We start from the raw sequence: 15,549 nt of genomic DNA on the forward strand, positions 1-15,549 counted from the left end.
CCCGAGATAATACCATGTGACCAGCAGGTGGCAGACCTTCCACCTGAAAAGTTACATAGTGCAACTTTAATATCTATCAGAAGAAAATACAGTGATTAAAAAAACAACTCCTTACACACAGTTACAATATAACCTTGGTTCTATGAAAATGTAGGATCACTACATACATACAGAAAATAAAGAAAAAAGGGAAATATCCAACACTTGGTAGCTTTTGAGGATAAAACATTAAGTTTCTTTTTGTTTTACTCATCATAGGACCCCTAAAGATCTTGAAAATAGTGTTAGACAACACTTTATTCCACCAAATGCGGTAAAAGTATATTATGTTTCCCAGTTACCAACACCTTTTATAACAAGCCAAGCCAGACTCATGTGCTGGTCTTTCATTTACGCACTGTGAATAGGGATAAGAGTTGTATGCATGCGTTTCATTGTGAACTTTAAAGGTAAATGACATTAAATAGAAATGTATCACCTCTACAGAGCGGCTTTGAGCTAAATCTACTGCATTTCCCCTTGGTAACTTCACATCACCACAACACACCCGGAAACATCTCAAAATAAATGGACATTGAAGGTGCGCCTCGACCTGAGTTGATATTAACAAGGGTAAATGAGACCGTTACCGACACCGCTGTATAAGGCATTGTACGTGTCCGCCACTAGGGAGCGCCGTACAGGAGAACAGGGCCTCACACGCTGCAGGTCAGAGTTCACAGGTGAAAGTTCAGGGCGGGAATTGCACTTGTTTTTGCCGGTGGTGGTTTTTAGACGAAGGTTGGGGAATTATTTTTTTCCCCCACACATAATTTTTCCAGTGTCGGCGGGGGAAATTATCTCGACAATAATACAGATATTTTAAAAAATCTGAAATTAGAAAGTACGCAGTAGCCTGGGCAGCAAGACCCATTCACTTTTAGACATAATTGGACATTTTCAGGGCTTTTTTTTGAGGGTCCGTCAAACAATAGTTTCCATAGAGATATTAGTACTTCCCCTGGTTTGTTATTTATTGCATGTATCGTTATGGAGACAAGCAGGAATATCTCAAGAATATATATTTTTTGCAATGAAAAACAGGAATTTGTCCAAAATCTCATGTTTCAAATCTTGCAAGATAAAATATAAAAAAAAAAGATAAAAAAAAAAAAAAATGATACGCATGTAGGAAAATGAACTTGTGAGATTTTTTTTTCATGCGTTTACATTTGGTTCACAAGCTGTAGGTTCAAAAAGCGGCAAAGATAGTCAATAAAATACATCGTGAATTGTGAATTGAACAATTTTAGCGTTATAAATTACGTCTAAATTGTTGTCTCGGTCTCAAGGACACAATTTCATGTCTCGTCTTGTGGAAACTGCATCTAGCCCCATAATAAAAACACTTGTACTTTGATAAACGCACAATTGATACGTTCAATACTGTGGAAGATTCCAGGCAAAGCATTAATAACATCAGGAGAAACGCCCTCAGATGAGTTATTGAAAGAAAACTACCCCAACACATATCACGCTGCTGTTTTCAATTCAGCTGTATTCAATAGATATTTTTGTACATTTCAGCTAAAAATAAAACCTTTAAAAAAACAAAAAAATAACCATTTAAATTCATATTTTTGGACGTGTAAATGAATAAAGATTGCTGAACAGGCTACAACCGTGACACGAAGTCCGTAATGATTTCCAGTCCAAAAAATAAACAATTCTGAACCCACACATTAATCATAAAACTAGCAAATAAATAAGTAAACAAACAGACGGAATAAATAAAAGCGTACGCGTCGCAGCTTTCCAACACATTTCAAAACGTTGCATTTCCCTACGTTCAACCCAGGTTAGCGATGGGAACCCTTTTACCGCGGTGACGTTTCGATGCAAAAGTGACAGGCGCGTGGTAAGTCGTTTCCACCTTGTGCTACGTCTACGGATGCTTTTTATGGCCGGAACGAAAGAAGTGACAAACGGGAAAACCATGCACTCGGTTGAGAGTCCACGAGACGAGTCCGGCGCGACGTACGTTCAAATGTGCTTTTATCGAAATCGACGGGAGCGACGCAGAGCTAGCGTTCGCCGGGCGAGCTCCGTCAGTCCTTCCCACGGTTCTTTTTCGCGTGTCCTTTTATATTTTACAACTCCACATTCACCCCGGCGTACTTACAAGTGTTCAATCGTCGCACGCACACTTTGAGAGCTCACAGTTCTGCTCTGGAAATCCCCCCAAAAAATGGTTTGATTTAACTCTTGGTCCAAAGGCGTTTTTTTTGTTGTTTTTGTTGTTGTTGTTTTTTTATTCTTTTCCTGGGGAGTTTGTAAAATGTGTCTCGTGGTGTTTGGTTTCACTCGTCGTCCTCCTCCTCGTCGTCGTCGGCCGGCGGTAGCAGCTCCTCTTTGAGACAATCTCTGTAGAAGCTGGTCAGCGTGGAGTAAAGGTGATGCTGACTCGGCTCGGACAGGAAGTGGCCCTCGTCCGGGTAGATCTGAGGAGATGCGAGAGAGAGAGGATGAATCTGTGTCGTTTTAAAGTCCTATTGTGTGTGCCATTCCCCCAATTTGAGTTGAATTCAATCAGCGCGTGTCCAGATGCTTCTACTGAAGAGCAAAAACTTGAATTTATATATATTTTTTCCACAGTCAGTGTAAGGTTAGGATGAAAGTGAGTTAAATGTATGCTTATGGTTATATTATAGTATTGTAGGTTACATCGACCATGCTGTCTGTGTCTTTTACTCTTTAGAAGTGTTTGTTCTCCATTTTATGTTAATTATGAGCTCAGTGTTTGTGGAAATAATATTGTTAACAAACTTTATCAAACAGTTTTCAGTTTAGAAAACATTGTCATCTGTCTTAGTGTAATTTGTTTAATGAGTTAGGTGATTACAGAAAAATAAACCTTATGAAACTTTCTTAACAAACTCTATTCAACTTAAATGACTGGCGACATAAGGCTGAAACTGACATAACATTTGAACAGTTTCTGGCTATTTAAATAAGGAAAATATAGTTGACGCAATTTCGGTAATTGACTCAAATTGGGGAATGACACATTATTGTATTTATGTATTTTATGTATTTATTTTATTTTAATTTGTTTCAATTTATTTTAATTTATTTTAATTTATTTTAATTTATTTTAATTTATTTTAATGTATTTAATGTATTTAATGTATTTAATATCAATCCATGTTCTACCGCTTGTTCCCTTTCGGGGTCGCGGGTGACTGGAGCCTATATTTAATGTATTTTATTTTATTTATGTTATTTATGTTATTTATGTTATTTTATTCATTTTATTTATTTTACTATTTGTAGAGCACAAGGCTCAGCTTCTTGGTAAGGTATTTCACATGAACATAAAGAACATATTAAAACAAGGCAGAATCACTGTAGTAGTAGACTTCATGATAATGTGGACGGTGTAAAGGTTCAGGCGGCGTCAGTAAAAACACACAATTGATTAATACAAGTTGAGTTTAGAGCCAGATTGAAATGAACTGGTTTAACAAACATTGAAGTATGAATATTAAAGCCCCTCCCCCTGTTACACGAGCGCATTAATCATATTTCTATATCGACCCTTCAGGCTGCAGCAGCTGCTCTAAACAAATCTGAATTCAGCTTCTAATTTCCAATGTACATTAATTGCTCAATAGCTATGAATTAGTCCCTGTGTCTAATGCAACAACAACTCTTCGTCCCTGTTAAACCTGACACTTCAGCTCCTCTTTCTCTCTCTCTCTCTCTCTCTTTCTGCTTCTTCTCTCCCTCTCTCTCTCCCTCTCTCCCTCTCTCTCTTTCTGCTTCTTCTCTCCCTCTCTCTCTCCCTCTCTCCCTCTCTCTCTTTCTGCTTCTTCTCTCCCTCTCTCTCTCCCTCTCTCCCTCTCTCTCTTTCTGCTTCTTCTCTCCCTCTCTCTCTCTCTTTCTGCTTCTTCTCTCCCTCTCTCTCTCTCCCCCTCTCTCTCTCTCTCTTTCTGCTTCTTCTCTCCCTCTCTCTCTCTCTCTCTCTCCCTCTCTCTCTCTCTTTCTGCTTCTTCTCTCCCTCTCTCTCCCTCCCTCTCTCTCCCTCTCTCTCTCTCTTTCTGCTTCTTCTCTCCCTCTCTCTCTCTTTTTGCTTCTTCTTTCCCTCTCTCTCTCTCTCCCCCTCTCTCCCTCTCTCTCTCCCTCTCTCCCTCTCTCTCTCCCTCTCTCTCTCTCTCTCTCTCTCTCTCTCTCTCTCCCTCTCTCTCCCCCTCTCTCTCTTTCTGCTTCTTCTCTCCCTCTCTCTCTCCCCCTCTCTCTCTCTCTCCCCCTCTCTCTCTTTCTGCTTCTTCTCTCCCTCTCTCTCTCTCCCCCCCCCTCTCTCTCTCTCTCTCTCTCTCTCTCTCTCTCCCCCTCTCTCTCTCCCTCTCTCTCTGCCGCTCTCTCTCTCTCTCTCTCTCTCCCCCTCCCTCTCTCTCTCTCTCTCTCCCCCCCTCTCTCTCTCTCTCTCTCTCTCTCTCTCACCTGCATGGAGTAGTTGGCTCCCACTTTGACCAGGTTTTTGACCAGCTCCGCAGTGTGCTGGAAGTGGACGTTCGCTGCAAAACAAATCAAAGCCGTCAGCTAGAAACACTCGGCAAATCCACACTCACGAAATCCACACTCACGAAATCCACACTCGCAAAATCCACACTCACAAAATCCACACTCGCAAGATTCACACTCACACAAAAGCCACACTTACAATATCCACACTTACGTCCAGACACTCTTACAGTTACTCTCACTGAATACTTGGTCTCCAAAGTACAAAACAAGCAAAATATGTTAAACAATAAATACATAAAAATCCGTATAAATTAAATTAAACCAAATTAAAAACAATACAAAGAAGTAACAATACTCACACTCGAGCAACGTAAACATGAATGAAAACTATGCACTTTACTTTTACGTGACAATTACTATTTAGAATACTTAGTTGCACTTGTATTGGAGAAACAGAATAACAGTGAGAGAAGTACATAGTAGTAGTAGAATTACATAATACTCTACGTAACAGCAGTATATCAAAAGTACTACCACCGATAAACCGTAGATGTGTGTTTATTGTTGTCATGTATGTTGTTGGCATGTTGTGTACTGTGTAATACTCGAGTAACATCAGCAGAAATACTCTTTTTGGCCTTTTTCCTGCCTCTGCAAAGTAATTTCTTCTCTTTTTCTTGCAGAAGCACATTTCCCTCATTAACATCCTGACGGCAGTGACTTTGTGCTCAGCGGCGACGATAAAACAGATAAAACGTGATCATTTTTGGTGTGTTTTCTTTGCTCTCACCGTCTGCCGTGCCGTGCACCAACATCAGCGTCTGCTCCCGGAAAGCCTGGACGTTCTGCAGCACGCTGGAAAACTGACAACAATACACCAGTTATTTCATACCATACGAACGAGTGTGCAAATACTGACAAGGACAATGAGAAACAGACTGTGCTATTACCGTAATTTCCACACTATAAGTCGCACTCTTTTTTCATACTTTTATACTTATACTCCGGAGTGACATATATGTGATATTATTTGTTATTTTCACACTTGCAACTGCATTTCATTCTCCAGTGCGACTTATATATGTTTTTTTCTTCTCTATAATGCATTTTTTGCTGGTGCGACTTATACACCGGTGCGACTTATAGTCCGGAAAACATGGTAAGTAGGTAATGTTAATGTTTTAAGGGGTTGTATGGAGTAAAGGGGCAAATTCACTGTAAGAAGTAGTAAAAATAATATAATCAAACTGGTATTGCAACTTGATAATGCTATAAATACTGAATTGAAACTATAAATACTGAATTGAAACTATAAATACTCATACATACACATACATAGGACAAATGTTGACCTTTACTGATCAGTTTTTGAATGATTTCATCTGAACTAGAATAAAACCAACAATTATCAAGTGTTTAATCAGTAACAGTAAATCGAACTTGGACGGGGCAAAAGAGTTATTTCAATGGTCACAATTAGCAAATAGCAAAGAAGTAAAAGAGTAAAAGTAAAAAATATCCTCTGCAAACAACAAAATGTCCTGTGTTTTTCTGCTGACCCTGCAGTTTAGACTCCGACAAACATGAAATGCATCTGACCTGTATTTGTTCAAAATATGTGTTTAAAACATGAACTCGGAACAGAATCTTACACTTAAAAGTTTAAAACATTAATTTAAATCTTCTATGCAATGTTTGTCGAATACAAAATTGTATTGATTATTGAATAAAATGATGAGGGAAAACCAGAAAACAACATTTTAAAAACTGCATTTTACAAAACTAATATGCAAATTAAACTCTTATAATATCATCACTTAACAGCGTTATACCTGCGCTTTTCTTTTTGCTTAAATTTTACAGATTTTTGCATTATATTCGGCCCATATTTCCTTCCTTTTGTTCTGGTATTTTCGACATTTGTGATAAAACAATTCCACTCGAGCTGTTTCTTTCCAGCCGATTTAACAAATGCACCGTTTCACACTAAAGATCTCGTCTCTGCGAGTGGTCCACGGCAACCGAGGACGCGACACAAAGGAGGCGGAGCCGTGATGGCGCTGATGCTTCTGTAGATGATGGACACAGAGTAAACACGTACCTGGTATCGGCTGTCGTCTCGTAACGGTAAACCCAAGTATCGCTCTGAGAAGGCCGAGGCTGGAGAGGGAGGGAGGGGTGAGGAGAAGGAGGGAGAGAGAGGAGAGGGATGGGGTGAGGAGAAGGAGGGAGAGGGAGGAGAGGAGAGAGAGGAGAGTGGGAGAGATGAGAGAGAGGAGAGAGAGGAGAGGGAGGGAGGAGAGGGAGGAGAGAGGAGAGGGAGAGAGAGAGGAGAGGAGAGGGAGAGGAGGGAGGGGTGAGGAGAGGGAGAGGAGAGGAGAGGGAGAGGAGGGAGGGAGGGGTGAGGAGAGGGAGAGGAGAGGGAGAGGAGGGAGGGAGGGGTGAGGAGAAGGAGAGAGAGAGGAGAGAGAGGAGAGAGAGGAGAGGGAGGGGTGAGGAGAGAGAGGAGAGGGAGGAGAGGGAGGGGTGAGGAGAGAGAGGAGAGGGAGGGGTGAGGAGAAGGAGAGAGAGGAGAGGAGAGGGAGGGGTGAGGAGAAGGAGGGAGAGAGGAGAGAGAGGAGAGGAGAGAGGAGAGGAGAAGGAGAAAGGGTAGAGGAGAGGAGAGTTAGAGGAGAATAGAGGGAGAGGAGAAGAGAGTGAGTGAGAGGAGAGGGAGAGGAGAGTGAGTGAGAGGGAGAGGGGGATCGAGTGGGGGGAGAGAAAGAAAGACGTCAAAAAGTGAGGGAGGGGGAGAGAAAAAGAGGTGAGGATTACGATGTGAGTCCAATGGTGGAGGACTAAACAGATCACACTAGAAAGCAGCGGCTAAAGTTTGCAAATAATATAAGGGAATGTAGCTGGAAGCTCATTTCTAAAAAAATTAAAAATAAATACATAAATAATACATATTGTATGAAAAATAAAATAAAATATATATAAATAAAATAAAATAAAGTATTGTTTTGACTATTGACTATTTCTTTTTGCTTCTAAGATCAGTGGTGTCCTGTGCGGCGCGCCACAGAACAGAGCTCATTATGGTGAATCATTGTCATGGGGGGTTTATTTAACAAAGCTTTGACTGAGCCACTGGAACCTCAGACTTCTATGATGGAATTTGCTGTTGAACTGTCAGATTGCGGGTTTATGGTTCATATCGCTGTAATTACTGGGCCCGTCCACATGAAACAAAACACAAAAAACTGCCACAAACATAAATCAGCAAAAATGAAATCGTTTTTTTCACGATCGCTTCAGAATTTAGGGCCATTGTTCGACTCCAGAAGCGTGATGGTTGTGAGGTGAAAGGCAGGAGGTTTTTCGAGCCAATAAAACAATAGTCTGAGGGCCACATTTGGCTCCTGGGCCAGTTTGAACCCCCAGAACTTAGCTCACAGTTCCCAAAGTGCAAACTACTCGTGCCTACAGGTATAAGAACTATAAAAGCCACCGTTCTGTAGTTATTGAAGTACAATTACTGCCTTGTATGCCAGAGTTGTATATTCTCACCGTAGAGCTTCCAGTCCGTCACCGGGGACACGGCGCAGGCGCATTTGAACAAACTGTCGGTGGACTTCAGCAGCATCAAGGCCAGATACGCTCCGTAACCCTGGGAAACGCACACGGACAGCGTCGGAAAATGCGATGCATATCAACGCGTACGTCGTTTCAACGCGTTTCAGCTCCGCAAACGATGAAAACGGTGAGTCTACGATGAAAACGGTGAGTCTACGTACACTATTCTAGCCGATTACAACTCTCAAACATTTATAACACACAATTACGCATTTGTTTCATCGTAAAGTGTTATTTGTTTGCATTAAAATGGGCCTCGTCGCTTGGTTTAAATGAGTGCACTCGGCCTGCAGCTCCGTGTTATGTATGTGAATAAATTAGAGTGTCCACCGAGGCCCCACAGCTCACCTTCCCGAACAGCGCTATCCTCGTGCGGTCGATAAATGGAAATTTCAGCATGTACCTGGAGGAAAAAACACTGGAGGTTTTATAAGGCGGTGGTTAAAATGCACGCCGCGAGGTTCGGTGCGGACGGCTCGGATGTGATGGGAAACGAAACCGACGGATTTGCCGCGAGTTTCGTTAATTGAGAAAGCTATTTACAGCGTCATCTGAGCTTATTATATTTGAGCTGTGCGAAAAGGGCAAACTGACGTGGCAAAGACAAGAGAAAATGAAAGAGTTATTTTAGAATGGCTTGTACTTTGTCTTCTGAATGGTGGAAAAGTTGAGAAGTTGTCAAGCGTAACTATGTTTTGACGCTAAGGTTTTTGTAAATGACTCTCTTAAATATCCGTCTGACTTACTACAATCCTTAAATACAATCTTCTTAAATATTTATTTTAATTTAATTTGTATTATTTCGACAGAGTTGTAGTAAGTTAGACGGATATTTAAGAAAGTCATTTACAAAAACCTTAGTGTCAAAACACACAATTTATTATTTATTTATTTTGTTTTTATTTTTATTTTTATTTTCCATATAATATGTATTATTTCGACAGGGTTGTAGTAAGTTAGACGGATATTTAAGAAAGTCATTTACAAAAACCTTAGTGTCAAAACATAGTTACGCTTGACAACTTCTCAACTATTCCACTATTCGGAAGACAAAGTACAAGTCATTCTACAAGTCGAAGGAACTTAAGAAGCTGCTTGTTTGAGTGGCGAAATGTACTCGCTCTTAAAAACCTGGACGACAAAAGGATTACTCAGATACATTATGGACTGTTTTCAATCTCGGCCTTCACGACGTATGAAATGTGAGGATGTTTTGGGTGCACAACGTACTCCACGGCGGTGATGTGGTCCTGCAGGTCCACCGTGCCCAGCCTGTGGTGCAGCTCGTGGAGGAGCCTCTGTCCCTGGAAGCCACTGCCCCGAGCGTCCAGACGAGCCACGATCACACTGTCCGAGCTGACCAGCACCGAGTCCCAGCCCAAAGAGTAGAGCTCGCTCACCGCCTGGCCACCGGGGGCGCCGTCGCTGCACAGACGAGAGGGACAAGGAAATGTAAATGAGATCCTGCAAGAGAGAGATGATCAAACGCTACTCCTCAATTCAAACAAACCCTAACTTTAACCGCACTTCCCTGTTTCTAAACCTCATCACTACAATGGACCAATCACAGCAGACCGTCCCTCTGGAGCATACTATGACCATTAGGATTAGCATTACCCTGAAATGATGTGGTTACCTGGTTAAATAGAGGTTAAGAAATGAACTAATAAATTACAAAATAAACAGCAGTGACTTAGAAACTATGACATTCACTTTAATGTAATCACTCACTGCACTTTCTATACTACATCTGTATCTTTTGTACATATTAAGCCTATTTTTATTTTATTTTAATCCCATAGCAGATTTAAATAGTTTTTCCCTTTGATTTTATACAGGTTGTTTTGTCATTGTTCTAAGTCGAACTGTATCACCAAAGAAAGTTCTTAGTTCTGTGAAATAGCAACGGCAATAAACCTTTTCTGATTCTGTTTCCGATGGAGGACAAAACTGCACCTTCCTGACCATCGAGGATCCGTTTCACTGCCTCCTCGACTCCTTAGTTGTCCAAAGCCTGGTTTTCACTGCACATTTCATTTTCATTGTATCAGATTTACGGATGACACACTATAAAGTTGTAGCACACGCACACTGTGAGACTGTGAGACTGTGAGACTGTGAGACTGTGAGACTGTGAGACTGTGAGACTGAGACTGTGAGACTGTGAGACTGTGAGACTGTGAGACTGAGACTGTGAGACTGTGAGACTGTGAGACTGTGAGACTGTGAGACTGTGAGACTGTGAGAATGTGAGACTGTGAGACTGTGAGACTGTGAGACTGTGAGACTGTGAGACTGTGAGACTGTGAGACTCTGTGAGACTGTGACACTGTGAGACTGTGAGACTGTGAGACTGTGAGACTGTGAGACTGTGAGACTGTGAGACTCTGTGAGACTGTGACACTGTGAGACTGTGGGACTGTGGGACTGTGAGACTGTGAGACTGTGAGACTGTGAGACTGTGAGACTGTGAGACTCTGTGAGACTGTGACACTGTGAGACTGTGACACTGTGACACTGTGAGACTGTGAGACTGTGAGACTGTGAGACTGTGACACTGTGAGACTGTGACACTGTGAGACTGTGAGACTGTGAGACTGTGACACTGTGAGACTGTGAGACTGTGAGACTGTGAGACTGTGAGACTCTGTGAGACTGTGACACTGTGAGACTGTGGGACTGTGGGACTGTGAGACTGTGAGACTGTGAGACTGTGAGACTGTGAGACTGTGACACTGTGAGACTGTGAGACTGTGAGACTGTGAGACTGTGAGACTGTGACACTGTGAGACTGTGACACTGTGACACTGTGAGACTGTGAGACTGTGAGACTGTGAGACTGTGAGACTCTGTGAGACTGTGACACTGTGAGACTGTGGGACTGTGGGACTGTGACACTGTGAGACTGTGACACTGTGACACTGTGAGACTGTGAGACTGTGAGACTGTGAGACTGTGACACTGTGAGACTGTGACACTGTGAGACTGTGAGACTGTGAGACTGTGAGACTGTGAGACTGTGACACTGTGAGACTGTGAGACTGTGACACTGTGAGACTGTGAGACTGTGAGACTGTGACACTGTGAGACTGTGAGACTGTGAGACTGTGAGACTGTGAGACTGTGACACTGTGACACTGTGACACTGTGACACTGTGACACGATGGTTGACGCAATCAATCGAGGCTAATATCGGGCTCCTGGCTCTGAAAAGCATTCACATTTCTTTGGTAGAGCTCACTGTGAGACCTACAACCCACGATTCCGAGCCAGGACTAAACATCTTTAATTGCAGATGGCCAAAACTGTGCAGCGGACCCCCGAGAGCCAATTGGAAACAGGCAACAACTCTTTCCTCTGCGGGTGAGATTCTGTCCTTCAAAATAAAAGGGCTAAGTACACTACGCTATCAGAACGGACGAAACAAAGGCCGGATTGCACCCATAATGCAGCTGATACACACATGACAAATAGAAGTCCGTAGTGCCGCGACTCGGAGAAGTCCGGTGGGTACAAGATCTTCAAGGGTAAATCTGTAAAGGCATAAAAAAGATGGATAATTGTGAGCTGAATTCAAGAAAACATTCAATAACGTGTGAATTCAGCACTGACCAAAATGCTCGATGGGGACGGTCCTGAATTCGGTCAGCTGGATCCTCTTGTACTTGAGAGTGGCCTTCAGGACCGAGTTGTTTTCCAGGATGTAGTAATCTGCCGCGACAAGGAGGCGACGTCAAGAAAGAGGACTCACCAGTGTGCACGGGTCATTGGACTGCGCGGCGAGGATGGACTTAATTAACTGTAGTAACGCTCCGTGCATCAAATGGTCGGATACAAAGGGGACGAGGCACTGGCAAAAAGCACGTATCAAGTATCGCTGCCAAGTACACGGACAAGATATTTACAGATACACTATATCAATCAACAACATATTCATCTGTCAAAAAGACGGCGTAAACTCACAATTTACTTCCAAATCTCAAAATATGACGTCAGTTTGGGCTTTCTGCTGTTCCGCCCAAAAAAGACATTAAACTTTAAACACTTAAGACATTACAAAGCATTTATACATGTTTAATAATCATGTACAAGACATGAACGAAGCATAAAGTAATGAACTTACTCCAACGCTAATCCTAGTAAATGATTTGTTTGTTTTTTGTCAATGATTAGGGACCAAAATGGGGCAGACCAAGACAACCGATTAATCAACTAAACGACTAAAAGTACAGCCGTAGTTAAGTCCAGGGGCTTTAGTTGAAGTTAAATGATGTCTTCATCACAGTGTTATCGTGAAATACATCTCTGTCGACTGTGAACACACTTTTCCCCCAATGTGGATGTTTCAACACGCACATCATTTCACTCTTTTTACTCTTTTCCACAGGTAGAATGGATTCAGTCCAGCGTGGCTTCATTGAAAACCCCGAATCGATGGCGGGTTCATTATAAATGGCCGGGGGCCCGGAGTTCCCAGCGGTGCCGCGTGCCCCGGCCAAAGCTCCACGGGCAAAGAGCACGCTCCGCCTCACACAAAAACACTGAGGAGCCGACACCTGCACTGCGCCATGTGTGCTCAATGACACCTGCACTGCGCCATGTGTGCTCAATGACACCTGCACTGCGCCATGTGTGCTCAATGACACCTGCACTGCGCCATGTGTGCTCAATGACACCCGCACTGCGCCATGTGTGCTCAATGACACCCGCACTGCGCCATGTGTGCTCAATGACACCCGCACTGCGTCACGTGTGCTCAATGACACCCGCACTGCGCCACGTGTGCTCAATGACACCTGCACTGCGCCACGTGTGCTCAATGACACAAGCACTGCGCCATGTGTGCTCAATGACACCCGCACTGCGCCACGTGTGCTCAATGACACCCGCACTGCGTCACGTGTGCTCAATGACACCCGCACTGCGCCACGTGTGCTCAATGACACCTGCACTGCGCTACGTGTGCTCAATGACACCTGCACTGCGCCATGTGTGCTCAATGACACCCGCACTGCGCCACGTGTGCTCAATGACACCCGCACTGCGCCACGTGTGCTCAATGACACCCGCACTGCGCCACGTGTGCTCAATGACACCTGCACTGCGCCACGTGTGCTCAATGACACCTGCACTGCGCCACGTGTGCTCAATGACACCTGCACTGTGCCATGTGTGCTCAATGACACCTGCACTGCGCCACGTGTGCTCAATGACACCCGCACTTGACACCCGCACTGCGCCATGAGTGCTCAATGACACCTGCACTGCGCCACGTGTGCTCAATGACACCTGCACTGCGCCACGTGTGCTCAATGACACAAGCACTGCGCCATGTGTGCTCAATGACACCCGCACTGCGCCATGTGTGCTCAATGACACAAGCACTGCGCCATGTGTGCTCAATGACACCCGCACTGCGCCATGTGTGCTCAATGACACCCGCACTGCGCCATGTGTGCTCAATAGGCAGCCAACCAGAGAGCCACGTTTGAGCCAACTTTAGGGTGCGTTTCTCATCTATGTAGTCAAATTGTTATGTCATGAAATCCCAGAGCTGCAGTTTTGTTCTTAGTATATTATTTGTTTGGCCCTTGTTTTTTTCATACTTACTTTTGATTTAGCTCGAAGCATAATTCTGTATTTGAATGATTACACTGTAAATTAATATTGAAATATGTAAGAAATACCGTATTTTCTGGACTATAGGTCGCACTGGAGTATAAGTCGCACCAGCCAAAAAATGCATAAGAGAAGATAAAAACACATAAGTCGCACTGGAGTATGAAATGCAGTTGCAAGTGTGAAAATAACAAATAATATCACATATAAGTCGCTCCGGAGTATAAGTATATAAGTACAAATATAAGTATAAGTCGCACCCCGGCCAAAACTATGAAATACTGTATATTGCACTTCACTAGTCCTTGTCATTCTGTGCCTGCAGTTTATCAAATTATAACAAACATATTCATATCTGCAAGATTAGTACTGGAAACAATATAATGTACATTATTTGGGACTAAATTGCGACCATCCACTGCTGATACTACATTCTGTTCATATTATATCATATTGTACATTACGTAATGACTAAAAGTAAAATGCTCTTCATATTTGTTCATAATCATAATCTTATGTCATTCTCCAAGCTCACGATGACAAAATGTGTTGCTTCGATTCATGTTGGATTATTAATGCTGTTTGAAGTTATTTGAATATTGTTGTGTCATTGTGAATCACTTTGAGACCTGAGGAAAGTGCTATACAAATACACTTTAATTACTTGCTTATTTTATTTAAAGCGTGCTCTATAAACAGTATACAATCATTTGAAAATGTATTTAAATTATACATTAAATGATAGTGTAAAAGACCAGATATAGGATTTATTTCACCTTTTATTTTGCATTTAATTGTCACTAAAGAGAGGAAAACATCTCAAACGCACCATCACGAGACTAAAATGGTGCAGTTTGAAGCCTAAATGACATGTACCACAATGTATTTCTTAATATAATTTAGGAAATAAACTGTATTCATAATAGGACCAAAGACAGTCGACTGTATTGAAATTAATTTACTCACAAATGTTATTCTGAATCTGTATTTTCAGTATTGTTACTCCTCAACACTTTATAAAATACAATATATATTACTATCATTGCTTTTCTGTTGTTAATATTTAAAAAAAGTATTCAAAGTGTTTAATGCTATTATTAAGTGTCCTTTCAAAACAATTTACAAAAGCGTTATTTAAAACAGACACATGTAATTGTATTTGTGTATTTTGGACCACATATTCCGATATTTTGAGTACAAATACAGCGTGAGTGAGCCTTAAAACAGAGCGGTGGGTGTGTATTTGTGAGGCAGATTGCTCCGTGAGTCCCTGGGCTCCAATGGGGAAAACCCAATGAGATGAAGTGGAGTGTAAAGGCCTAAAGTGCCACATCAATCACAGTTTAGCGGCTAAAGCTAACAAGATCCTCACGCACATTTCACGCCTAAAGACGAGATCTGTGGAGCCGGCTACAGCTGGTTTTCCAACATGGAGTGCTTTAGTGGCACAGGTGCTGGCATGTGTTTGGGCAGCTCTGCAGGTAATTGTATGTTACGCAGTGAAATGTGCAAATGGAAAGAAATAAATCAAAACACAGCAGAGCATGCGCTGTTTTTAACCCGGTAGGATCACATGAGTTTTGACTATTTCAAATGAATTGCCTCAAAATGTTGTTTTCCTCAAGACCATATTTACATAGTCTGTGGGTCCTAATGTGTGTTCACCCAAAAAAAAGTATTTATAGGTCATTTTATCTTCATAAACTCACCTCATACCTGCAAACTGAGCAAATCTGTTCTTGCCTGACTGGGTTTGTCTAGGTTCAAGTACAATTGAATTTAAATATGTTTGTGTGTTTATTATAACGT

General features: G+C 42.3%; 1 protein-coding gene across 3 annotated transcripts in view; it reads right to left on the reverse strand.

Annotated features, from left to right (window-relative positions):
- Nucleotides 1-2,311: 2,311 nt before the first annotated feature.
- LOC140359961 (inactive dipeptidyl peptidase 10-like) overlaps nucleotides 2,312-15,549 on the reverse strand; it is a 310,263-nt gene continuing 297,025 nt past the window's right edge. For all 3 annotated transcript variants that reach the window (XM_072445245.1, XM_072445242.1, XM_072445243.1), the window contains exons 18-26: nucleotides 11,734-11,832; nucleotides 11,585-11,654; nucleotides 9,352-9,546; nucleotides 8,470-8,524; nucleotides 8,056-8,155; nucleotides 6,608-6,666; nucleotides 5,297-5,369; nucleotides 4,483-4,556; nucleotides 2,312-2,480 (exon numbers count right to left, since the gene is read on the reverse strand). In XM_072445245.1, the coding sequence (XP_072301346.1) occupies nucleotides 2,340-2,480; nucleotides 4,483-4,556; nucleotides 5,297-5,369; nucleotides 6,608-6,666; nucleotides 8,056-8,155; nucleotides 8,470-8,524; nucleotides 9,352-9,546; nucleotides 11,585-11,654; nucleotides 11,734-11,832 (866 nt within the window). In that variant the 3' untranslated portion in view covers nucleotides 2,312-2,339. The remainder of the gene's footprint in view (nucleotides 2,481-4,482; nucleotides 4,557-5,296; nucleotides 5,370-6,607; nucleotides 6,667-8,055; nucleotides 8,156-8,469; nucleotides 8,525-9,351; nucleotides 9,547-11,584; nucleotides 11,655-11,733; nucleotides 11,833-15,549) is intronic.

Source organism: Eucyclogobius newberryi, unplaced genomic scaffold (assembly GCF_026437365.1).
Source record: "Eucyclogobius newberryi isolate DKJ021-1_F unplaced genomic scaffold, fEucNew1.0.hap1 SCAF_14, whole genome shotgun sequence".
Lineage (NCBI taxonomy): Eukaryota > Metazoa > Chordata > Actinopteri > Gobiiformes > Gobiidae > Eucyclogobius > Eucyclogobius newberryi.